The 27,292-nt window shown below is 48.1% G+C and overlaps 1 protein-coding gene across 7 annotated transcripts in view; it reads right to left on the bottom strand.

The window, feature by feature from the left end:
- The window catches only part of CABP1 (calcium binding protein 1), a 74,275-nt gene that overhangs the window by 33,419 nt on the left and 13,564 nt on the right, over positions 1 to 27,292 (bottom strand). Inside the window, exon 2 of one of the 7 annotated variants that reach the window (XM_081892482.1) lies at positions 13,619 to 13,740. Coding sequence is in view for 3 of the 7 variants with exons in the window: in XM_081892477.1 (XP_081748603.1) it covers positions 5,937 to 6,476 (540 nt within the window). In the remaining 4 variants the exon portion in view is untranslated. The other 6 variants (XM_081892483.1, XM_081892479.1, XM_081892477.1 and 3 more) reach the window with 6 other exon arrangements.

Raw genomic sequence — 27,292 nt, 5'->3', positions numbered from 1 at the left:
ATTGGCCGGGTCTAAAGATGTTTTTTTAAGAAGCGGTTTAATGACCGCCTCTTTCAGCGGGTCTGGGAAGGCTCCCTCACAGAGGGAAGCATTCACCACCCCGCAGAGCCCATCGCCCAGCGCTTCCCGGCTCGCTTTTATCAGCCAGGATGGGCAAGGATCAAGGAGACAGGTGGTCGGTTTCACTCGTCCAAGCAGCCTGTCCACATAGCACTATCTTATCTCCAATGCTATTTAATATCTATGTGAAGCCACTGGGAGTGGTCATTAGGCATCTTGGGGCAAGGTGCCATCAGTATGCTGATGACACTCGGCTCTATTTCTCCATAACATCTGAACTGGGAGAGGGTGTGCAGCCCTCTGGACCAGTGCCTGGATGCAGTGGTTAGATGGATGAGGAAAAACAAGATGAGCTTGAATCTTGTCGAGATGGGGACACTGTGGATGTGTGGTTCCTGTGTCTGAGAAATTGGTCAATTGCCTATCTCTGAAGGAGAAGGTTCAGAGTCTGGGGGTGATTCTGGACCTATCTTTGTTATTGAAGGCCCAGGTAGCCTCAGTGGCTAGAAGTGCCTTTTACCAGCTGCAACTGGTATGGCAGCTACAGCTGTTCCTGGACTGGGAAGGCTTGGCCATAGTAGTTCATGTACTGGTTACTTCAAGATTAGATTACAGTGGTACCTCCAGTTACGAACTTAATTCTTTCCAGAGGGCCATTCTTAATCCGAAACCATTTTTAACATGAGGCACGCTTTCGCTAATGGGGCCTCCTGCTGCCACCATGCCATCGGCGCACGACTTCTGCTTGCATCCTGGGGCAAAGTTCGCAACCAGGAGCATCTACTTCCGGGTTAGCGGAGCTCGTTACCTGAAGCGTTCGTAAGGAGGACAGTATGTAACCTGAGGTTCTACTGTACTGCAATGTGCTCTAAGTGGGACTTCCTTTGCATTTGATCTGGAAGCTGCAGTTAGTGCAGAATGCTGCAGCACGACTGCTGTCAGGAGACCCTGTCAACATATAACATCTGTGCTCAGAGATCCACACTGGTTGCTGATTTGTTACCAACAAATTAACACCTTGGGACCAGTTTACCTATGAGATAACCTTGCCCCACATGTGCCCTCCCATCCACTTTAATCAGCAGAATGAGCATTACTATGGGTGCCATATGATATGCATTTTGCATTTGTAAGAACTCCATCATTTCATATGGCAGCGCTTGCCCTTTGGAACTCCCTGCCTATTGACACCAGGCAGGTGCCTTCACTGTACTCTTTCTGTGCCTGCTAAAAGCATTTTTGTTTAGACAATTTTTTGTTTAGTCAAAGCCTATCCAAAAGATGTAGAATGTTGACATGTGCTTTAACCTGGTTTTTAGCTTATCACTGATTTTAATTATTTTTGAATGTTTTGAATTATTTTTTTTCTACTAACAATTTCATTGTTTTGTTCTCTTTGTAAAGTGCTTTGAGGACTTTTTACAACCAAGCAGTATTTCAATCTAGTGAAACGAACCAAAAAAGCTATGCTGACTGGAGCGGATGGGAGTCTAGCAATACCTGGAGGGTCACAGGTTCCCCACCTCTTATGTAGACAAGGCATTACTGAGCAGAGTGAACCAGTACTCAGTTCTTGATATAAGACAGTTTTCTATCTTCCTACAAGACTGACGCAGGGAGGGGGACCAGTTTGCCAGCTGGTATGGTTTCTCTCCTTGACATAACACATGTAATAAGAGGAGACTGGCACTCTGCAATCCTGATCATTAAGGCGCCCCCTGAGGTGCTCAGTACTCCTCTCCACAGACTCCTCCAGGCAACCATTTCACATTTCCATAACTCTGTGTATGGGGGAAGTGCATGCGGATGGACAGTTAACCACCCTACTCGCTCCAGTTCTGCTGTCATGACCTGCGGGTCCCTCCTGTGTTAAGGTTGCTAGGGGGTTGCCCAGAAATCTTGAGCCCTGGGTGTTTTCTCCTAGGCCCCTGATCACCTTCCCCTCTGTTTTTTAAAAAATGATTCTGTTGGTTTTTTTTAAACTTTGCTTAGTGATAAACATAAGGAGGATAAGGCTCCAAATGGCTATAAACCTTGATGGTTATGTTCTGCCTTCACTGTCAGAGGCAGTAATGCTTCTGAATACCAGTTGCTGAAAACCACAGAGGGGAGAGGGCTGTTGCGCTCAGGTTCCCCTCCTAGGCTTTCCTTTGGGGGCATCTGGTTGGCCACTGGTAGAACAGAATGCTGGACTAGATTAGGGGCAGACTTTGGTAATCTTTCGTAATACGGTGCCCTGTGCGAGGCCAACATTTGGTGCCCCCAAATGGATCTTCTCAATTTTGTATCTCTTTGGCTCAGTGCTCTGTGCGGGGGAACAGCTTACACAACCCTAAATCCGGCACTGGGTAGATGGGCCACTGGCCTGATCCAGCATGCCCTTCTGGTGGTCTTATGCTCTTGGGAAGTCCACAAGTAAGGTCTGAACAGCCTCCCCAGTTGCTTGCCTCCAGAATCTCGTCACTAAAACCCTACCTAGATATGCCAGGGATTAAACCTGGGACGTTCTGCATGCACAGCAGATGCTCTACCGTCAAGCTACAGTTCCCCCTAGTTTGTCTGAAACAATGGTGTCCTGCCTTTCCACCAAATGGTACTCCCAAGAGCACACTTCAAGGAGAGCACATAGATTGGGGAAACTGCTCCTGCAGACATTACCGCACACACATGCCAATCTAATGTATGAAGCGCTTCCCCAAAGAAGACAAACTGTGTCACACAGAGCTTTAGATGCACTTACTCTGCATCTCCCTGGAGACACCCCCAGCTCCTAGTCTGTCATCTCCTCTTCCCAGTCCCCAGCTGCATGAGAAATACAGGTTGGACTTGTGATACAATGCATCGTTGGAGAGCCAAATCCCTCTCTCCTTGCATTTGCAAGATCCTCATTTTGATTTCATGGACTGCTTGTGCTAGGACAGTGTGTTGTCTGGGGCTGATGGGAGCTGTAGTCCAAAATGTCTGAAGAGCACCGAGTCAGGACTGGTTGGTTAAAAGTTACACACTGTAGCCCCACCAAGATTGAGATAGGTTGGCGGCAGAGGTTGCATGAAGCCTGAGCAGAACAGTTGGGGGTGTTAATGCTTCTCTCTCTCCCCAGAGGGGAGCCAGTGGTGGCATACTGGTTACATTGTTGAACTAGGACCTGGAAGACCAGGGTTCAGATCCCCACGCAGCCAGCAAACTCCCAGGGTGACGTTGGGCCAGTCACTATCTCTCAGCCTAACCTAACTCATGGAGTTGTTGTGAGGATATGTTGGGGAGGAAGAGAACCCTTGAGCTCCTTGGAGAAAACGTGGGATATAAATGTGATAGATAAATAAACAAACAGTAAAATAAATTTTCTTCCTTATTGTGAAGGAAAAAAATTAACTCCTCCTTCCACCTCCCTCTTTTTCAGAGTTTTCAGGAATTTAATTTGTACCTGCCTTTGCCATCCTAAGGACCTCCAGATGTTTCAGAATACAACTCCCAGCTGTGCTGGCTGGGGCTGAAGGAGGTTGTTGTCCAAAACATCTGAAGAGCAGCCAGTTGGTGAAGAGCTTGCTAGAATACTTCTGGGAGAGAGCATCTTATGGGGTGGTTTTTCTGCCCCTTCTTGCTCCATCCCTACAGATAGGCTGCAGAAAGGGACAGGTTAGAGACAATCCCTCTCTCTTTAGCCTCTCCATCACATAGGGAGGATTCATTCCCAGCAAGAACACTTGGACGCCAATCTGCTTGTGAAAATTATCAGAGATCGCAAAGAAACGAATATACGATAACAACAAGAAGATGAAGAAAGTAATAAAGGACTATCTGGATTGAACTGGATCGAACTGTTTAATTAAGCAGCAATATAAGTGATGTTTGGACTCGTTCGGAGCTTGATGTATGGGTACCCCCAACAAAATTTAAAATTCGGCTGTATAATTTGGAATTAATGTGATTTGGATAATATGATGTGATTGGCCTGTTACTAAAAATTATTTCTAAAAAAAAACACAACTTGGACACCATCAACTTGACACAACAGCATCAAGAGCCAGCCTAACCTATCTCACAGGGTTGTTAGGAGGATAAAATGGAGAGGAGGAGAACAGTGTATGTCACCTTGACCTCCTTGAAAGAAATCTAACAATAAACAAACAAACAAACAAACAATTCTACGCATCCTGCCCAGTTTAAAAGCCTGACTGTCTGAAGATTTCAGACCTGGATAAAAAGGACTTTTTAAAAAATGCTCATGCGGAGAGAGCTGTTATCAACCAAATGTTTTGCGAGTGGCAGTGCAGGATTGGACCCAGAGCACAACTTGGCAACTGAAGCAAACACTTCAAGGTATCTCCCACTCCTTGTCCCGCTCTCTCCACCATGTCTAATTCTGGTGCTCTTTTATTTGGCTGACGCATCAAAATAAAAATGCATTTTTAAAAAGGGTCAGTTAAATGGCTGGAATTGGCATTTGTCACTCCCGTAAACTTAAATGTCAAACCTTTCTGGGTGGAAAGATACAGGGGCCACCTGCAGGGAGAAGATTATCAGCACTATTAAAAGATGGCAGAGAATGAGGTAGAGATGGAAGTTGCTGAGGTTCTCTTGCACAAGCATCCCCTGTTCATTTCAATGGGACTTGTGCAGGAGACCTTCCTGCTGAACTGGGCCTCCTCTTACTTTGCCAATGGGGCATCCTCCAGATGTTTAGGACTACAACTCCCATCAGTATGTCCATACTGGCTGGAGCTCATGGGAGTTGTCATCCAAAACATCTGAAGAGCACCAGGTTGGCGAAGACTTGCATAGCTTGTGGTCATGCATAGGTGTCATCCTATGCTACTGGCACCCAACCCAGACTTGGTCCTGAAACAGTTTTCACAAGTGGAACACCCAGAAAAAAGAAGCAAGGGAGGTTTTCTCACCTTCAAGGTGCATCTATGTGAAAATGGTCACTATTGGACGTGAACAAAGCAGTGTTAAAATCAAACCCAATATTCGAAGGTCAGCTACAGGAGCTCAAAAGACAAGTAAAGGGATAGGCAACCCATCCTTAGGTTTGCTTAAAGTGTCTATTGCATTATTATTATTATTATTATTATTATTATTATTATTATTATTAAATGTATTATTTTTAAGTGTTTCACTAATTCACCGTCTTTGCGCTTACAGTCTCTCCAACCTTCAGCAACACACAGGACTGAAGCAGAAGCGGTGTCTCTCCTCTCACTCAGAAAGACAGTTCACTTGACCCCAAAGCTTCGCCCGATACCCAACACACAGGGGTGCGCTCAGGCACAATTCGCACACATACACACACCAAACCAAACCGCTGAGCAGGACCCCTTCCCGCTTGCTGCGTTCTTTTGCTCTTCACCAGCTTCTTTTCCACGGGGATTGCTTTAGGTGGCTTGTTGGTCCCTGCCAATGTCTGCCCGACCCACTTCCTTTCCCTGGCGACTCCTGAGGACTAGCTGCTTAGCCCTGCCTCACTTTACCGATGCTCTCTCGCGCGCAAACCTCTGCCCCGGCGGTTGCCTTGCATCACTTTAACGGTGCTCTCGCGCACGCACACTTTTGACCCGGCGGTTGATTCCTCCTGAGAACCTGGGGTAAGGTGCACAGGGAGGACTCCAGGAGAATTTGGAGTGGGGGCTTTGCAGGGAGGAGGAAGAGAAGCAGCTCCAACGTCTGTTTTCGCCCCCTCTCGCCCCCTCCTTCCCTCCCAGCATAGCTCCGCTTGAGTTTCCTGCCAGGCAGCCCCGAAGCAGCGCATTTCCAGCCAGAAGTTTCCGAGCTCTCTCCTCCCCAGCCCCGCATCCCGTCCCAGAAGGAAGCGCAGGAAAGAGAGGAGTGGCAAGGAGGGGGCAGCGGAGTTAGAGGAGGGACGAAGGGCCCCTTACCTGGCCAAAGACGGAGCTGAGGATGGGGTGGAGCTGGTGGAAGAGTGGGTCGACTTCCGCGCCGGGTTTGGAGGCGGCGGAGCTCTTGCTGCTGCCGCCGCCTCCGCTGCCGCCGGAGGTGCCTTTGGGGGACGCTCCGTCGGGCAGCTGGAGGGACTCTCGGCTGGCTCGTTTGCCGCCCAAGTCCTGCCCCCGACCCGCCGTCGCTGCCCCTTCGCTCTCCGCCTCCTGGCTGGCACTCCGAGAGGAGCCGCGCGCCCGGCCGCTCCCGCGTCTCCGCGGAGCCGCCTCCGCCTCGTCGGGCTCCCCCAGGCGATTCTGCTGCTGCTGGTGCCTCCTCAAGCTGCCGTTGGAGGAGACTGTGGCGCCGGCTCCTGGGTGGCACAGGGGCCTCCTGGCGCTGGGCTCGGGGCTGCCTTCTGCGCGGCCCCCGGAGCTGCGCGGCTGCGGTTCGCTGGGCGGCCGCCTGCCGCTCCCGCCGCCGCCCGTCCGCAGTAAGGACGTCTTGGACTCGCTCTTGCGCACCGAGGAGGAACTCATGGTCGGCGCCGCCGCCGCTCAGCGGACCAGCATCTCTTAAGCCGCCAGGAGGAGGAGGAAGCCGGGAAGGAGGGGGTAGAGAGGAGGAGGAGGTGGGGGGGACGCGTCTTTATATCTTCTCCCCCCCCCCACCGCCCCACGCCTGGGGAAGCTCCTGAGCTGGAGGCGACTGCCGCCGCCGCACTTCAGCACCACAGCCCTCGGACAGCGCCCGGAGCAGCAGCAGTAATAGTAGCAGAGGCGCCGCCAGGCACAACGCCGCCGCAGGTGAAGCGCCTGCAAAGCTGCCGCCGCCGCACTTCAGCACCACCGCCCGCGGACAGCGCCAGCAGCAGCAACAGCAGCCGTGAATGGAGAGAAAAGGCTACGCCAGGCAGAGCCGCAGGTGAAGCTCCTCGCCCCGCAGAGCCGCCGCCGCAGTAGCCGCAGCCTCCCTCCCTCCGACCGCCGCATCGGCTCCCCGAACCCCGCGGGAGCCCCGGCAGTGGGTGGGAAGCGCCGCGCCGGTGGTGGGATGAAGGCGCAGCGCTGGCCTTGGGAAGGAAGGAGGCGAGGAGGGAGGGAGGAAGGAAGGCGACCCTCACTTCTCAAACAGGAGTAGTGCGGAGGGTGGGGAGAACCTTCGCCAAAAGATGCACCAAAGCTTCCCCCCCTCCCACTCCCCGCCTTAGCAGACACCGGATCCCCTCCCTCCTCCCCCCTCTCCTCGCTCCCTCACCTGTGGAGTCAGCCAACTTTCAACGCCAGGCTCACCCTGGACCAGAGCATGAACTCGTAGATGAGGAATGAAGGCTGAGAGGCACTTTGGAGAGCTCCAGCAGAGGAGGAGGAGAAGGAGGAGGAGAATGGCAGCAGCAACAGCGCCCTGATGGAGGGGGGGCTGTCGCTTGGCACAGCCAGATTTAAAGGGTCCCAAGAATGGCACCCTTGTCACAAGACCACTCTATTGCCTTCGGAGAGATAATGAAGTACTCTTGGCATCCACAGGGGTGAGGTGTAATCCTGATGCCTGCCTGTCCTGTTTCCCTATGGTCAGCTCAGGAAACAGAATGTGGATGTCACAGAGGGCATCAGGGTGGGAGGCCTCAGAGCCCTGGGTCAAAACTGAGTGGGACATACTCAGGCACAAGTCCCACCGGTGTGACTGCCACCCTGTTCTGTGAGCACCCCCCACATTCAGTCCGAAGGGGGCCTGCACTGACATTCATTTATGACAGTCATCATGGAGCTCAAGGTGAGGCACAGGAGGTTTTGCCAACCTGGTCCCCCCCCCCCATGGGAGTTGTAGTCCAAACCATCTAGAGGGGACCAGGTTGGCAAGTATAGGTTTTCAAGTCCAGTCCTAGCCTGGAAATAGCTGAGAACCTCCTGGTGACTGATAAGGACAGCCTAGACAACCAGTGGTGATCTGAGCTAGCAACAAAATCAGGCAGAGCAACAGAAACGGCTGTTATCTTTGCACACTTGGCCACATTGCAGTCAAGCAAAAGTCAAAAGTTCTTAACATCCATCCCCTCCCCTTCACACACATCTCTCCATCCTCCAACTGGTTATGCAATCCCCTGAGTTCTGGGCCCTATTCAAAGTGTTCACATTAGTGCTTTATGCTCTAAATAACTTTGGCAACAAATATCTGAGAGACCGCCTCCTTCTGGAGAAATTCTCTTAGAAGTTAAGATCAACAGAGAAAGCCTTCTTGGTAGTTCAACCATCCTCAGAAGTTAAGAGGGTGTTGGCCCGGGAGAGGACATTCTCTGTGGCAGCCCCTAAGTTGTAAAACTCCCTTCTCCCCACAGAGGTGCATCTGGCACCTTCACTTTACAGCTTTTTGGGGGTGCTGAAGAGGCACCTATTTACTCTAGCCTTTGACACCTGACAGGTGTGTTTTCAGGACAGCCTCTGTTTCTGTGCTTGTAACTTCTTTTACCTGATCTAAATTCTTTAAATTATTGTAAACTGCCCTGGGATCTAAGAATGAAGGGTGGGTGAAATATGAAATTAATAGTAAAAATAATTAACAACAACCACGCAAGCGGAAGGCATTATTGCACTTCACGGAGGCCACATCCCCATCAAGGAAAGGCATTCTAGGAGGGTGCAGAACAGGGACAGAGTGTAACCCAGGGGGAGGGGATGTCGTTTGGAGGGAATCCTGAGAGCCAGCTAGAGGAGACTGGAGGGTCATATTTGGCCCATGGGCTGGATGTTCCCCACCCTTCCTGCAGCTATTCTGCAACAGTCTCTACTTGTAAATTCATTAGGTCAGGTGGTCTGGCTCAGATCCATTGTGAAGCCCAAGATGCCTGACTGGGAACATCTCATCAAGTTCTCAAGTTCTGTAGTGTAATCAATCTTGGGTTAACTATCCCTCAGGGGGTTGGGGAAAGGCTATTGACATGTAATTGGATTCTCCTGTGCAAAAGTAAATGAGGAAACTGTCCAGGTAGATACCCAATATCAGCAGCCAAAGGTCACACCCTTTTCCACCCTTGTCATTCTCATGTACCTTATTGACAAACATCCAGGCAGATAATCTCTCCCTGGTGGAGTTAGCTTCCCTGCCAGCTATTTTTATGTCAGGGGAACTATCTGAGACTCAAATTGAGTGTAGATCCTTTGGACCATACTCCACACCACCAGGAAGCCCTCCAGCATGATATGAAAATGACCTCCTTTCCAGGCTTTTGCTTCTGATGCCCAGACTTCAGAAACACAGACTGCCTCTGAAGAGAGAGGTTCCATTTTGCTGTTGAAGTTATCATCAAAGCTGGGGGCTATTCCCACATCTTACATGGTAGGTGAGGCCCAGCGATATAACATAGTCTGGCCTCCCCTAACCTGGGGCCCTCCATAGGTTTTAAACTACAATTCCCATCAGCCCCAGCATCATAGATCCATGCAGGCTAGGACTGATGGGAGTTGTCGTCCAAGGTACGTGGAGGACACCAAGTTGGGGAAGGCTGATGCAGTCAGTGCCAAGCTAGATCTAGCAATGTTTCAGATTCCAAGCAGTAATTGCTTCAAAGAAGCTTTACTTTCCAGCTGGAAACCTCATCAGGGTTGAAAGCAGTTGCCTTATTAATAGAGAGGAAATCACTGAGGCAGAAATAGGAACGAGACATTGGCTTTGGAAAGCGCTCCGGGGATCAATACAGCAAAAACTTCCATCGGCAGCAGATGGGCAACACTCCTTCCCAGGAGGAAGGCTACATCAAGGAGGCCTTGGTAGATTAACCAACCCACTGATACTTTATCACAGGGCTGGGACACCTGCTACCCTGCACATGTTGCTGAACTCCTCCTGTGACCCTGACTATTGGTCATGTTGGCTGGGCTAATGGCATACAAAGCACATGCTCTGCCATTAGAACGTAAGAAGAGCCCTACTGGATCAGGGCAAAGGTTCATTAAGTCCATAGAATCATAGAACCATAGAGCTGGAAGGGACCACAAGGGTCTAACCATAGGGACCATCTAGTCCAACCCCCTGCAATGCAGGAATCTTTTGTTCAACATGGGGCTCAGACCCACAATTCTGAGATTAAGAGTCTCATGCTCTACTAACTGAGCTATCACAATGGGCAACCAGATGCCTCTTCTAGGAAGACTACAAACAGGATCTGAGCACAACAGCAACCCTCGCTTACCGTGATCTCCAGCAACTGATATTCAGAAGTGTTTTTGCCTCTGACCATGGAGGCAGAGCACAACCATCAGTTTGGGGACAGCTGCTGTGTTCTATTATACTCCAGGTTATGATCACAGTCTCTTTGACAGCACAAGGCCCAGGTCCAGCTCGGGCACAAGGAATGTCTCCTGCAATGACTTCAGTGGGAGGGATTTTAATGGGCCTGCTGTAACCTGGTCCAAAACAGGTCATAAATGGGAGTCAAACTTCCCATGTTGGCTCATTTACTTTTTATGTTCTCAGCTTCTCTCCTCCTGAAGACCGTGTTTAATTTCAGATCAGCACATAACAGGAGAAGGACATTATACTTTTGGAATGCAAAAGAGCTGGCTGGCTGGCTGGATTGAACAAGACCAAGGAACAAGCCCAAGGAGGAAAAGAAACTAACACTGCTAAACTGCTCTCTGCAAGAACCGCCTCTCCAGAGGGAGTATGGATTATTTGCCATCTGGCTGGACAGAATTGTCAAGACACTTAATATCTTACATAATACGCTTATTCGCTGCTTGCTTCCCAAGGTGGAACAAACATTTCATTAAGTAACGTCATACAAAGTCAGAGGCAAGACCTACCCGTGATGCCGCTAAGGTGGGGTTGCAAGTCATGGCATCCTGATGCTAGTGCAGCAAAACAGGACAAGGCATCATTGGTACAGCAACTCAGGACAGCATTACATCACTCACACAGAGGGCAATGTAAAGAGGGGCTGTAGAGCATCTGCTTTGTATGCCTGGCATCTCCAGGTAGGGCTGGGAGAGACCCCTGTCTGAAATCCTGGAAAGCTGCTGCCAGTCAGTGTGGCCAATACTCAGCTACATGGAGCAATGACATGCTGTGTTGTGAGGCAGCTTCCAATATTCCTGTGTAGTGCAAGATTGTGGCAGGGGCAGTTCTAGGGGCTGGAAATTTCTCAGCTTCAATATGGTTCATATTCAGATAGTACCTTCCCTACCTGGCTAATTAACACAGGGTAAAATCTCCACCACAAACCTCATTGAATTGAATGGGACTTGAATGAAAGCAGAAGGGTGCAGTAGCCATTTACTTCAATGCAGCGAACTTCCCATGCAATTTGGCCCATGTTAATTACCCAGAGGCAGGATGGGCCATTTGAATTTTCCATCTCATGTGGGCACCAAAATATCCTGTGTGCAGATTCCAAGGAAGGATCATTTCACCTTGATACATGCACATGACCTCCTTTTCATCTGAACCGCAAAAAAGTCAAACCTCTTGACTTAATGAACCAGTGAGAAAACCGATGGTGGGGGGGAAAGGAATAGAATCACAGCAGAGTCAGAAGGGGCCCCAAAGGTCGTCTAATCCAACCCCCTGCAATGCAGGAATTACAGTTAAATCTGCCTTTGTGTTGTCTGCAACGGTGGCATTGAGCTGCTGCTGGGAGAGAGGAAAACAACCTCAGTGGCAGAGCATCCCCAGCCTAAAACCCTGGAGTGCTGCTGTCAGTCAGTGTAGACCAATTGAACTAGAGGGACCAATGGTCTGAGCTGGTCCAAGGCAGCTTCCTGTGTTGCTATGTCATTCAGCTCAGCACACAATACCCTTTTAGCTGCCTTCTCAAACTTTTAATTTCCTAGGTACTGAGTGCTTGAAAGGGCCCTGCGACTGACTGTAGGTCCACAGAGAAAAATGTTCCTTGAAACAGATTGTCTGGAGGGTGCTAAAGATCATTACTGGATTGGAAATGCTTTGAGAGTGCTCAAAAACAGGGAGATTTGCTTTATGGAATAAATTCTGCTGGTTAACCAATGAATATGCTGTATGAGTGTCACAGGAAGAATGTGTTATGCTAGCTAGATATTGGAACAGTGGAAGAAAGCTCAAATTCCTGTCCTAACGGAATGGGAAGGGAAATTGTACAAATAAGCACTTATGGCAAAGCTATTAAGAGTCAATTGAGGAAAGTCCCTTCCAGCTCTACAATTCTGTGTTTAGACAGAACTGGAAAGTGTTTACCGAATGCTGTCTTTAACCAAGCACATTCTCCACAGGATCCAAAATATTTATTTGAGATGATATAATACAGGGGTTGCCAAACTTTTTGGGCCGATGGGCAGATTTAGATTTTTGAGTGAGAGTTGTGGGTGCCACCCCCTTCTCTCTCTCTCTCTCTCTCTCTCTCTCTCTCTCTCTCTCTCTCTCTCTCACACACACACACACACACACACACACACACACACACAGATGAGAACCCACCCACAGAAAGACTTTTGGGCACACACTCACACACTTCAGTTTTCCAAAGGATCTCGGTAAGTCAGATCCAGTAGAATTAATCAGCACCTTGAAAATTACATAGAGATGAAAGAGGAAGTGAGAAAGAATGTCACTTTTCTAACTTCCTCCTTCAGCTGTGGGTACATTTCAAGGGACAAAAAGGTGACTACATTCATCAACTCATGACCATGGAGGTAGAGTGAGAGAGGGCTCAGAGCCTCCAGAGGAGGACCTCAAGAGTGATATAGTTATATTATAATGCCTACCAAATAGTTGATGCAATCCTTTCATATTTTTCTACTTCTTTTTGTTTGTTGCTAAATATGTCATTGCAGCGGCGTAGCATGGGTTGTCAGCACCCGGGGCAAGGCAAGTAATTTGCACCCCCTAACCCAGGCAAGGCAAGTAATTTGCGCCCCCTAACCCCTAACCTGCCGCCGCTGGCAACTTCTTCTTGCTGCTGCCTGGGCTGGGGTATTTACGGTAAGGTAGCCACGGCGGCGGCGGCGGGTCCGTGTCAGGTGATCTGAGGTGAGTTGCCGCTGGCACTGCTGCCCAAACAACGACGCTTGCCCGGAGGAGGAGGAGGGCAGAGAGGCGAGGAAAATGCAACATGGCCCAGCAGCTGCAGTAGCAGCAGCGGCGGCGGGGCTGTGAGGAGGGGCTGCCTGGCGTGCCCTCCGCGACCCTGACGCACAGGGACCGCGGCGAGTGCTGAGAGCCGCTGCCTGCCGGACGCCTTCAGCCCGGACGCGCGCACAGCTCATCGGTTCCGCAAGACATGGGGCTCTGCTACAGCCTGTGCCCGAGGCTCTTCGGTGACTCCGGAGGCGGCGAGCGCGCCCCCCCAGATGTTGCGCCCGGTGCGGCAGGCCCCCCCTGCACCCCCCACGCTGTGCCACTGTGTCATTGTACTTTTAAGTAAAGTCTGAAACATTTTCTAGGCCTCATTTTGATCCTGCATTGGTGGAGCATGAGAGATACCATTTTATATCAGGCCTACTTTTCGCATCTGAATGATGGAATGATCGCAGAAGCTGCACTCACAGAAATTCTCCCTTCTAAATGCAGAAGAGCCCTATTAGGAAAGAACGCTTTTACTGTAGCAACAACAGTAACAGGATTCTGTGCCTGTGAAAAGCTGGACACTGCAACCTGTTATCAACCGATGTGCAAGATGAGCAGGTTTGTATTAATAATACAGTGGGCACCTTACCTGACCGTTTTTGCCAGTGTTTCATCATGGAACTCTTTGTCATCTAAGTGCTAGAAACTGTTCTCCTTAAATAAGTGGAAATAGAGTTGCGAGGAAATGACAGCCAGTGTCCAGTGCTGCATCTGTGGAGCCACAAAGTACACAGTCAGTACTGAACCTATTAATATTTGGCAGGGGGGAAGAAGGGGTGTCAAAGATGAATTTAGCGGGGCAAGCTCTGCCTTGGATGTAGCCTTATACCAGGTTGGATCTGCTCAACTAGTTCAGTACGTATATATTTATTTTTCATTCTGGCAGATGCTCTCTGAAGCAAATTCTGAGGTCTTTCTTAACTCCCCTTCGCACTCCACCTGAAATCCTTTTCATTGGAGATGCCCAGGATTGAACCCCAAACCTTCTGCCTGCACAGAAATGCTCTCCCACTGAGCGATAATGAGGGGCAGGGAGGAGGCTGCAGTGCAGCCCATTTACAGCTGGAGAGTTATTTGCTGCTGCCCAGCACATCAGGCTTCCTTCACAGGAGAATAATCCCAACAGCAAAGAAGACTTGGGGGCTTTTGTGTGTGTGCTGGCTTTAATCCCTGCACAAATTGTGATTTACACTGGTAGAGTGCCTGAGAGCAGCCAAGGGCTCACTGTACCCAGCCAGTGGGGAAGGTTGGCTGGAGACATTGTGAGGATCAGAGCTTAGGGCAGTCTACCTGAACCAATGGATTTGAGTTAGAAGAAAGGCAATTCTGACTAAACCTTAGGAAGAGCTTTTTGACAGCAATAGCTGTTGAACAATGGAATGGACTCCCTTGGAAGGTGGTTGACTCTCCTTCCCTCCCTGGAGATTTTCCCCTGCATAGCCATCTGTCAGGGATTTTTTCGCTGTGATTCCTGCATTGCAGGTGGTTGGACTAGAGGGTCCCTTCCAATTCTACAATTCTGATCTGGGGCAGATCTACCATGAAACTAATGAAGTTTAAGCTTCAGGGCTCCTAATCCGGGAGGGACCCAGAAGAGACTTTAGTCCACATTGCTTTTTTAAAAATTGCTTTAAAAAAGGCACCGGGCATGTATATTTCCCTAAAGGCATAGGATTGCTGGTTGCGAAAGGGCCCCCACATCAGTTCAAGTTTCAGAGCTCCCCAAATTATAGGTCTGCTACTGACGCTGCCAGATACCTTTCAGCCCTGGGTCACCCCCAGAACCTTTGAGGGGGTCGCGTAGCCACTGCGTCCCCTCCAGAACCCCCCCAAGCAGCTGCATTTACCATGGAGCCTCCGCAAAGCACACCCGTCTCGAGAGACAATGAAACCGGACTCCCCACAACATACTTTTAATTACATGACTTCCCCCCAAAGAATCCTAGGAACTGTAGTTTACCTTTCATGGAGCTACTGTTCCCAGCACCTTTAATAAACCACAATTCACAGGATCCTTCTGGACGAAGCCATGCGGTTTAAAAGAAGGGATATCATCTTGGTCTATGGCCAAGAGCCAGTGACAGCATTAGTAATTAGTAAGGCCTGTTATGCATTGCAGAAAAAAAGAGACCAGTTTGCATAAAAAGTGCCTGTGGCACATTGAGAAATAAAGGGTTGTGTTGTGGGCTAGACCTACTCAGGTCGATTCATTCCAAGGGGTCTACTCTGAGTACGACTAACATTTGGATACAACCCAGTTGCTCTATTTAAATAGAAATACGACACATTTCAACATAGCGGGGAAGAAACCAGGTGAGTGACTTGTGTGCCTGCTCAGCCTGATGACCAGGTGCTGCTCTGCTGTCTCAGAGGTAAGCAACATGGTGCCCTCCTGATGCTGTTGGATTACAACTCCCGTTGTCTCAGTCTGCGAGCATTGCTGGCTGAGGCTGATGGGATATGAAGTCTAGCAACTCGCTCCTATGGGGGGGGCAGTGACAGGTAACAGCTTGGATGGCTTTAAAAGAGGATTGGAAGAATTCACGGAGGAGAAGGCTCTCAAGGGCTACTAGCCACAATGGCTATGCTCTGCCTCTACCATCGTAGGCAGTAAATGCTTCTGAATACCAGTTGCTGGAAGAGAAAATGCTCTTGTGTTTGGGTCATGCTTGCAAGCATCTGGGTAGCTACTGTGAGAACAGGATCCTGGACTAGATGGGCCCTCTTGGCCTGATCCAGCAGGCTCTTCTGATTTTCTTAACATCTGGAGAGCACTATGTTAGCTGCCCCTGGGCTGTATTTTTTAAATAAAACATTTTATTGTTTTCCAACAAAATACAAACAAAACATTAAGTTTCGCCCAGTTCTACCCATCTCCCCCTCCCCAGAGCAGAATATTAATACATCATATTTTGCCTTAAGCCTGTGGTGCCAGTCATCAGAGTATTTATTTGAGTATTTTATAAAGGAGTACGTGGGTGGCGCTATGAGTTAAACCACAGAGCCTAGGACTTGCTGATCAGAAGGCCGGTGGTTCGAATCCCCGCGACAGGGTGAGCTCCTGTTGCTCAGCCCCTGCTCCTGCCAACCTAGCAGTTCGAAAGCACGCCCGTCAGTGCAAGTAGATAAATAGGTACTGCTCTGGCGGGAAGGTAAACGGCATTCCCGTGCACTGCTCTGGTTTGCCAAAAGCGGCTTAGTCATGCTGGCCACATGACCCAGAAGCTGTACGCCGGCTCCCTCGGCCAATAAAGCGAGATGAGTGCCGCAACCCCAGAGTCGGCCACAACTGGACCTAATAGTCAGGGGTCCCTTTACCTTTACCATATTCCAAAAAAATAATCCCCCCTTTGCTGTGGATGGGCTCCAGTTCACAAAACTCCACATTTCATTGGGCTCTGATTCTGCTGCATGGACTGATGGTCCCTCTATGCTTAGTCACAGCCAGAGGCACCCTTGGGGATGGTATGCAAAACCACTAGACAGCATGGAAACTGGGGCAATCTTCTGTTCCTCAGTGAGCTATGGTTGCATTTGCAATGCAAATGAGATGACCAAAATCAGACTCTGCATCAGAGGAAGGGATTTGGCCTTTAAATACAAATTGAAACAGGCTCAAGCACTTAACACTTGCACACTTTTCATGGCTTTATGCGAAAGAGCAAGCCAGGATGCACAAACTCAAAAACCATTCCTAGGCACTTCAGATCTGACAAGCTGAGTGTGCATAAGGAGGTTATATAAGACACCCCTTTCCGGATATCACTGAAATCTAAGACAATTAAAACAGAATGTTAATAAATGTCTTACGCATGAGAGGGAGAGAAATCCTTCCAGCTATTAAATGGATTAAACTTTGGCATCGGTGGCAGGGTTTGAGGCTGAGTGTCAGAATTGTTTTCCTGTTTCTGAGCAAAAGCAGGAAGACACAGCCAATATTATCTGACTAAAGATGAGGTATGTGATCCTGCGACTAGCCTCGAGAGTGTGAGGAACCCAACAGGTTTTTAAGGGTGCTTGTGACATCATAGATGCCCCCCCCCCCAGGACAGGAACATAAGGAAAGCTCTGCTAGGTCAGACCAAGAGTTCATCTGGGGACTCATCAATCAGTTTTTTGTGCATTGATGTTTGTTCTGTTTCAGCAGTAAATTGTGGGTTTTCCAGGGGAAAGTGGCAGGACAAAAGAAAAACCTCTTGGATCCACACCTAGAAATCATGTGACAAAGGGAAGTGTGGATGAGCCCTAAGTCAGCACTTCTTAGCAGTGGAGGTAACAATCTGGGGAAACTTGCAAGCAGAGCATCTGTGTCTTTGTTCATCCACAATAGTGAGACTCCCCAGCAGGGGCATATCTAGGGATTGTCCAGGTTGGCCCTCACCAAGAGCATAGGCCCGGGTGGGGGGGGGTGCCACAACAATTGTGTCTCTCCACTCTGGCTTGGAGTGGCTAGAAGCCCACCTGCATGCTCCCTGGGCTGCTCCTCTGGGCAGCTGGGTGAGACACAGGCTCCTATGGTTGCCTCAGTGGAAGAATCTGATTGCTGGCATGATTGGTGTGGTGGAGGGCAGCAGCACCAGAAGAGAAGCTCAAGAACTTAGGCTAGGTGCTCCCCAAAGAAAAGGTCAAGAAGTTCCTGCACCTCTTTTTCTAGAAAAAGTGGGGTTTAGAGGTAGCATGAGAGTTGATGGAAGAAGAAAATGGAAGGGAGGGAGGAAGGAGGCAGAAGGGAAAACAGCCAGTGGAGCAGAGGTTTCCAAACTTTTCTTGTTAGTAACACACTTTTTAGACATGCATCATTTCACGACACAGTAATTCAGTTTTACTAGCAAACCGGAGGTTAAATTAACCCCTTTCCGGCCCCGGGAGGAGCGCAGGGAGCATTTGCACAACACATCTACATACTGCAGCTGACACACTAACTCTGCAGTGGAGGGAGGGAAGGAAAAAGGCAAAAGAGCAGAAAGATGCACCAATGGAGGAGGAGGAGGGGAGGCAGAACAAAGCAGACCCAACCCTGATGGCTGCGAAGAAAGTCACTGGCAGAGAGCGAAAGGAAACAAAAAGCAAACTTTTTGATTTTCTGGTCCTGCTTCGGAGGTGCTGACACAGTTCTTTGCTAAGGGCGCAAGGGAGCCTAGGTACACATCTGCTTCCCAGATCCACTCCTCTGAACCTGAAGGCTCCATTGGGATCTAATGACAAAGAGCTGTTCCTGGACCAATTCTCCCCAGCCTGGTACTCTCTAGATGTGTTGAACCACAACTCTCATTAACCCCAGTTAGGAGGCTAGAGCTAGTGGGAATTGTAGTCCAACATACCTGGAGGGCACCAGATTGGTAAAGAAGGTTGTGCCAGCATGCCCCACAAATGTGGCTAATCAACCTTTAAAGAAAGTCACCATACATGACTGCTGGGAGGCACACTCAGCTTCATGCGTCACCTAGGTCCAGGCCTAGCTCAGCTGGTGCAGGCTGCTCCATTAGGGTTAAAGCAGCACTGCTCCACACCAGCCTCAGACTGCCCTCAACTAGCCTAGACCTGCCTGCCTTCTAACAACCAGTCCAGGGGGTACAGCTTCCTTCTTTTTATTAGTGTTGCCCTTGTTGAACTCAGTAGGGAAGAGGGCTAGGATGGGGCAACACCAGAATTAGTTGTCTTTGCCTGCCAACGGTTATGGCTCTCCCTACTGTTGGTCTCCCTGCCTTCCTCACCACCAGTCCTTATAAACACCAGCCACCAATGCTCAGGGCATTGAAATATCTGGCTTCCTAGCCATTTTCTGGGGCAAACCATCCAAAGTGCAACACCTGACATGCAGAGAGCAGCACAGGTAGCCTCTGTGTTCAAAATGAGAACAAAATATAAGCTTGCTGGATCAGGCCCATCTAGTCCAGTGGTCAACCAGATGCCTGTGGGAACCTGGCAAGCAGAATTTGTGCACAACATCCCCCCTCCAGTCCTGTGGCTTCCACTTCCATCAACTGGCTTTCAGAGCCATTTACTGGCTCTGATAGCAGAGGCAGAACATAGTCACTGTGGCTACTAGCTGTTGATAGTCTCCTCTTCCATGAATTAGTCGAATCCTCTTTTAAAGCTGTCCAAGCTGAGGGAGAGCTCCTGAGAAGTCCTGGGACCCCAAGGCAGGAGAAAGAAAGGGGGACTGTCATCAACAAGGAGCTCTGGAGACAAGGCACAGAGTGCAATTCCCTTGGAGAGGGGAGATTATCAGAGAATGTCATGCAAACAAGACCTCCCTCCTCCCGGCTGCCTGACCCTTGCATGCATGCACACACACGCACACACGGCTTTTGCAAAGCCATGGAACGGAAATAATTTAGGTTGAATCCATCAAGCATTAAAATCCTTTAGCTGAGGGATTCAAGTGAAAAACTGAGCTGTAGACAGGAATTAGAAGTTCTCTGCCTGGGCTGTCAAAAGGGATTTCCCCCCAGTGACAGAGGGAAAAAAGGAGCAAGGCTGGAATGGCAGGAAGCAAATCCTTCCTGAGTCTCTGATAGGGTTCAGAAGCTCCTTCAGGCTCCAGGTTATGGTGGTGGCCCTGACTGGGGATTCAATCCTCAGCCGAAATGTGCAGGTCGCTCAACACAAGAGTCTTGTTTGCTCAACGCAGAGGAACTGTTGGCATGAACCTCAACGCATCCACGAGAGGAATGGACAAATCTGTCCATTCTCTCTCACTTAATGCATTTGAAAGTTGTTTTCATGGGTAGATGCAGTTTTATCTCCATTTGCCCCAGACACCTGCAGTTTGGTATGCATCATTATTTTGGGGGGGTTGCAGAACCGGAATGAGAAGTACATTTCGGTTCTTGTATGGGTTTAAGAAGCGCAAATTGGGTAGGCTGCAAATCCTCCCCCCACCTCTACACCCCCAAAGAGAGGAATGAAAAAGCAAATGTAGTGATGGCCACCAGCATGACTGGCTTTAAGGATTAGACAAACTCATGGAGGAGGAGAAGGCTATCAATGGCTAGGTTCTACTTCCACCATCAGTGAATATCTGATTCTGGGAATCACAGGGAGAGAGAATGCTGCTATTGCACTCAGGTCCTGCTTATGGGTTTCATATTGAGGCATTTTCTGAGGTTGTCATATCACGAGGCAAAGTGAGACAGTGGAGTTTGGATAACTGAGTGGGGCAAATAGACAAGACACCATCTTTGGGGATTTTTTTCCTGCACCTGCCAACCAAAGAGGAATGAAAGGAGCATCATAGTGATGCCACAGGCGGCTGCCTTACACAAAATCAGAGCATGGTTCAACTAGCTCAGGGTGCTCCCAGACTGCCACCATACTGGACAAATCAGTTTGTTGGGAGCCCTTGCACAACAAACCTGCTTTCTTAGTAAAAACGTCCCTTTTTGTGCCAAAGAGAGTGATGAGAAAATACCCTGGAAAGTATGGAGTAACACTTTTTTTGATGCAATCACACACCATACATGTAAAACGCATGGCTCCCCCCACCAAAGAATCATGGAAACTGTAGTTTGTCAAGGGTGCTGGTAATTGCGACTCCAGGAAGAGTAAACTACAGTTCCCAATATTATTTTAGGGAAGCCTTGTGCATAAAATCTAGGGGGTGGATGTGACCCCCTAATCCCTCTGCAAACAAATCAGAATGAATGCTCAGGCTAGCTTATTTTACCTGCAAACCAATCAGGATGAGTGCCCAATAAACAAGCCTGGAAGTGCTCTTAGAGTTGCTGGTGTGAAGAGTGAAGAGAAAACCAATCAGGATCTCCTCCTGCATTCCTTCAGTAGGCAATATATTCCTATGAACATTACATAGCACTCAAGTAAATAAGGGAGCTGCCTGTGTGCCAAGATTTCTGGGGCCTGACTCTGCTGTCTGGAAAATACCCTGCAGACAAGCACTGCCTGTACTTTTAGAGGTGGTACCCTGGGGCATCATGATGACAGCTTGTGGGTGAAACCCAGAATTCCAGGGGACTGGACTGAGAAGAGTTTTCCTGGCCTCATCTCCACTTGCCACCGGGCACACTGATGCAATTCAAAGAGGAGGTGAAGAAGCAAGGGATATCATAAATGGAATTGTGACAATCACATCGCAGGCAACTCTTGATCAGCTGCTATCATCCTGCTCATTAGCATAGGATAAGATAGGAGGGAGGAAAGATTATAATTTGCTCAGGGCATCTAAAAAAGAAAATAAAAACCTTTAGTGGGTCCTGCTCGGATGAGTCATCCAGCTGACTGGCAAGATGTTCCCAAGTAACAAAAGGGAGCCCTCCTTCACACAATGCTTAATTAATTTAAGGAATCTGCTGTCATAAAGTGTGCTGATGGCCAGATGCTGAGATAGCCTCCTCCTGTCCTTGCTTCTGAATCTAGGAGGTATTAGAGAAGAAGGATGGAGGGGACAAGGGAGCAGATTGCCCAGAGGAACACAAGCACTGTGAGATCATAGCTAAATAGTTGCTTCCTCAAATAGACAATCATTTTATGTGCAAAGGATTCAAGGACAGAAGTTCCTGTTACAAGAATACATGCAGATGCCTTGCTCTTTTGTTTGATCTTTGATCGAAAACAAACTAACATTACTTAGCATTTGTACAGGGCTTTCAAATGTTCAAAGGACTTCACATGTGTTATCTGGCTGTGCTCCTTAACAAGAGGGGTGGCCCTCCAAGAATTTTTTTGGACTTCAACTCCCATCAGCCCCAGCCAGTGCAGCCAATGGTCAGGGATGATGGGAGTTGCAGTGTAGCAACATATAGAGGCCCAAAGGCTACTCACGCCCCAGTAAATTAAGCCAGAATTTTTCTCATATTGCCAGGGTGGAATGGGTGGGAACTGACACTGAGTTGGCTGTATGTTTGCCCATCCAGTATGGTGAAGGGGCTGAATATTCCACCTTCTTATTATTTTTGGATGCAAAGCAACTCTTTTGGAGTTGAAGGCACTCCTTGTTCTTCTTTATAATTTCGTTTTCCAATATACCCCCAATAATAGCCAAATTATAACAATAACAATTAATTCCCAAATTATACAATTATCAAAGTGCCAATCAACTTCCAATTAATACATTTTCGTTAACGTGGCTCCCCACACGATGGTTTGGGTGCATTTCTGATCTTATATCACTGCATTCCATAATCTTAATTAATGTCACTTACATTTCAGTTATAATAATAATCCCTTAGTCAACAGCTACATAATTAATGATTTCCATTCGTGATGTTACCATATATAAATTTATAAAACTTTAAGTGAGGAACTCAAACTATTATCTTTATTCTGCCCTGTATGTGAAAACTGTTATATCCATGGAGATTCCTACTGTCCATATATGGTGTTGTCTCTTTCACTTCCCAGCTGCTGTTTTCTCCCATCATGGCTTGGGGCGGAAATGAATCTCAAAGTTTCTCAGAGATCTTATCTCTCTGTCCCTTGCTTTGGTGTTTTGGAACAGGTGACAGTCTGCTAGAAACCATTCTGTCTCACTAGTAAAACATGTTGCAAATCTTCCCTCATCCTAGAAAAAGGTGGGCAGTTTTCGAATGCACTGAAGATTTAATACTCCTTTCCAACTCCCAGAATCTCTGCAGCGTACTTATCACAGCCCCAAAATTGTTTTCCTTCCAGCAAGAGATTTATGGCCCAATTTCTTAGATTACATTCTGCCACAACTCTCAATCTATTTTTCCTTGTCTGTTGTTTTTAAACGCAGTTGAGGGGAATTACTCTGTCTTTCCAACACAGTCATACTTGAGCTTCCCGTCCCCCTCCTTTATACATTTCAGATCACACAGTTTTCATTTTTGCTTGTTAATATCAATATTACTCCAACGTTCCTTCCTCACTTGTAAATATCTTTTTATCTTATATTCCGGAAAGGGTTGCCGAATCATAAATATAAAAAAGAAGCCTAGAATAAACAAACTGTGAGCTTCCCTCTCCCCAACTGACTCTCATGCTGAAGAAAATCTTATCTCAATTCAAAACTTTGATACATGTAGCTAATATATTCAGTAGCATGTTGTTGCAACCCTTTCCCATCATATGCTGGTACTTTAAAACCAATTAAAGATCCAGTTAAATGGAGAACCTCTGCTTCTTAATGGTGGCATGGGAGGGTTTTCACCAGGCAAAGTGCTTTTGCACTCAGCGTCTCCCTGCATCCCACATTCCATGCCATAGTGAGAGCCAGGTATCGAGACGAACTGTGAGTGAAACCCATTCCTCCTGTCCCTGGAGGGAATTTGCAAGGATGATTTACCTTCTGTCGTCCTCATTTTTGTTCACCAAAAATCCCCCGCTGTCGTGGGGCAGGTGGGACCGGAAGCTGCCCTTCTTCTTTTTAAGCATCGAACCTGAAAGACCTGATTATAAATAGATTCTTCCTGCAGCTCCCAAATGAGCCACTGAGATAGAATGAGTCAGTTTTGCCAATTCCGTGGCGCTCCCCAAACCACTGGGCCAAAAATGCGGCTCTTCTCCCAACAGCAGTGACCTGGTCCAACAAGTGGGGGGGGGCTCCATTAATAAGACACCCTCTATCCACAAATTCTTGGGGTGAAACCAAAAATGGATTCAAAATATATTCATGACATTGGTTGCAGAAGGTTTTAGGTCAGGGTACAGAACTTTTTTCAGCCTGAGGGCCACATTGCTTTCTGGGCAACCTTCTGGGGGCCACATGCCAGTGGTGGGGCAAATGTGGGTGGAGCAATGGATACAATTCTTACCTTTTTACAGAATGAAAAATTCTAAAGACACTCTCACACACCTTTGTTCTTCATCCATGCAAGCAAGAGGCATTATCACATTCCACACAGTCCAAACTGGCAAAAACGTTCCAGCTGCACAAAACGTTTTTGAGGCTTTTCAGGGCCTTCAAAGAAAATTATCCTACTTGCTTCTTATTGAGAACATCAGTGTGATTGCAAGTAAACAGCTTATGAATTGCCTGCTGGAACTACCTCTCTCTGAATTGCCTTAGCTTCAGTTTCTCTTCCTGTGTGTAAGCAGGCTTTAATTATTTATTTCCTCCCATTTGTTTTCTTTTCTTTTTAATAGCACAATTTCAATATGAAAAGTGCCTATTTCATTAAAACCTCCTCACATGCAGGAACGCAAACTGACATTGGGGACAATTCTGAGAGAGAGGCTGTTCCAGGGGGGCAAATAATCACTAATCCCCTAGCAGGAGTAAATAGGGAGAAATAAAGCAGACCGAACCTGCAAACAACAAGCTTTTAATTAAAGTTGCCCTGGACCTTTGCTAAACAGGTTTTATCTATAAGTAAACGCTATAAGAGGATGTGGCCACAGGGAAAGGCATTGCTGCTGCTGCTGCTGCATTATGGCATGACATTAAACTTCTGTGTCTTTTGAATTTCTGTTGCAATTCCATTTCCAGCTATTGTGGCAAAGCAATGCCCCAGTGCTAAAGTGTGTAAACAACTAAAGGGGCCGGAGGGAACCCAAATTACTGAAAGGGCTGCAGCTCAGAAGAGCATCCACTTTGCACATATAAGGTCCCAGGTTCGATCCCTGGTAGCATCTTCAGATAGAACTGGGAATGCCCCCTGCCTTGGAGTTAGTGTAGAAAATGTTGTTGTTGTTTAGCCGTGTCCGACTTTTCGTGACCCCATGGACCAGAGAACGCCAGGCACCTCTGTCCTCCACTGCCTCTCGCAGTTTGGTCAAACTCATGCTGGTAACCTCGAAAACATTATCCAACCATCTCGTCCTCTGTCGCCCCCTTCTCCTTGTGCCCTCCATCTTTCCAACATCAGGGTCTTCTCCAGGGAGTCTTCTCTTCTCATGAGGTGGCCAAAGTACTGGAGCCTCAGCTTCACAATCTGTCCTTCCAGTGAGCACTCAGGGTTGATTTCCTTCAGTATGGAGAGGTTTGATCTTCTTGCAGTCCATGGGACTCTCAACAGTCTCCTCCAGCACCATAATTCAAAAGCATCAATTCTTCGGCGATCAGCCTTCTTTATGGTCCAGCTCTCACTTCCATACATCACTACTGGGAAAACCATAGCTTTAACTATACGAACCTTTGTTGGCAAGGTGATGTCTCTACTTCTCAAGATGCTGTCTAGGCCTGTCATTGCCCTTCTCCCAAGAAAATACTCAGTTCCAAAGTGAGCTCTGGAATGAGGTCCACTTACCACCTATAGGAGGTTGCAAAGGACCTGGAATCTGTCTGAATTTGGGGTTTTGAGACTGACTCCCCTATTTTTCAACCAAGGAATTGAGACCTATACACAACTCCCCCAGGCTTTGGAGTTGGCAGGATTTGATGGGAGTTTGTGCTCCCTGTGATTGGATCTCTTACTTTGCATGACGATCCCACCCCATTTTAAATGGAACTTCCAGTTTCCAGAGTGAATAGCATTCTGCTAGCATGCCTAGTCAGATGCAGTGAATCTCCTGAATACCAGTTGCTGGAAACCACAGGAAGGGAGGGAGTTCTTGTGCTCAGGTCCCGTTTGCGGGTTTCCTGCAGGCATCTGGTTGGCCACTGTGAGAACAGGATACCGAACCAGATGGATCATTGGCCTGATTCAACAAGCTCCTATTATGCTCTCATGTGTGAGCTGCCCCTTCCCTGACAAAGAGCAGCCAGGAGAAACTGAAGCTGGGGGTGGCAGTGGTGGTACTATTAATAAATGTTTGCAGTAATTTAATCATTTTGCTAAATTGCCCTCCTATTCCTGATGGCCCCCAGAGCCTCTATGCTGCTGCTGCCTGCTCCTCCTCCTCCTCCCCAGCGGCCTCCTCATGCTCAGGCATGTGAGGGAGAGCAAAATAGCAAGGAAATGCTCATCCCACTGGGCTGCTGCAAACTAGGAGGGAAATTAGTCTTGACAGGTGACTCCCTTCCCCCATATCTTCCATTTAGGAACAAGCCAGCGGCCCATTAATACTACTTGCCACGGCTGTCATTCATTCAGAACACTAGCAGGTCTTGCTCCTTTGCACCCAGTTGCTGACCCACAGGAAGGGATCGCCCTATCTCTCCAACATCTATGGGGAAAGGGCCATAGCTTGGTGGTGGAGCTTCTGCTTTACATGCAGAAGGTCCCATGTTCAATCCCCAGCACCTTCAGGAATGTCTGGGAGAGACTCCAGGCCTGAAATCCTGGAGAATCACTTCTGCTCTGTGTATAAGACAGCTTCCTATTTAAATCATCCCTTTACTCAGAAGCTTGAGTGCTAGAATCTTACTTTGTTTTTAAGGGAAGGACCATAGCTCAGTGGCTGAGCATCTGCTCTGCATGCAGAAGGTCCCAGGTTCAATCCCCAGTGGTATCTTCAGGTAAGGCTGGGAATGCACCTTGCCTGAAATCCTGGAGACATTCTGGTGCACAAAAACAGATTACATAAGAGATGCATGCAAACATTTACTTTAATGATGGATATGCTGAAAAGCACTGCAAATTGTGCATTTAATATTTTTAAAAGTGCATCTTTTATGTTAGGGGCATGGACAAGGTATGTACAATTTAAATGCAGAATATTTCTGCAACCTTTCAAAAACTCTGAACTAAACAAGGAGCTACCATCGAGTGCTGGTGAGATTGAAATGGGAAGCAATTAGGCTTTTCCTACTGAAACCCAGGTTGGGCTGGGAGTGTCCTGAAACCCTGCTGCCAGGCATTGTTTGAGAATACTGAGCTACAGTGGTCTAACTTAGATGGCAGTTGGGCGTGTAAGTGGTACACAAACAAACAAACAAACAAACAAACAAACTGGAAAGGTCTTCAAAAGTAAGCACCGATAGTTCAAAATGTGCTTAGAAACTGACCAGGAGTCACCAACGGAGCTCTGTAAGTGGCATGGTGGTCCCAAAGACCTGTCCCAGTTCAGCAATTGTGACAGTTTCTGGGCAGTCATCAAGGACAGACATTACAGCAATCTAGCCTGGGCAGGTTGCCATATCACAGGCAACTCTGATTACCTCTGTCTGTCCAAAAAGGGTTTCAGCTGGCAATGGTATGAAATGGCAGCACATGCATGATGCTGCAATCCTTTCAGTCACTGTACCAGCAACTGTAATATTTTTGTTGGTGGTGGCGGTGTTTAAAAGACAGCTGCTCTGGTCAGAGGCACACTGTATCACAACAATGTGGTGCTACATTATTACATTGGCCACCACACCAAAAGGCAACGCAGGGGAATGTGGCAACAGGAATTGGTGGCGGCACATCACTCTCTAACTGAGCCTTTGCCAACCTGGTGCCCTCCAGATGTGTTGGACAGA

Source organism: Podarcis melisellensis (assembly GCF_964234715.1).
Source record: "Podarcis melisellensis genome assembly, chromosome: 16".
NCBI lineage: Eukaryota > Metazoa > Chordata > Lepidosauria > Squamata > Lacertidae > Podarcis > Podarcis melisellensis.
This window is presented reverse-complemented; position numbering and strand designations above follow the sequence as displayed.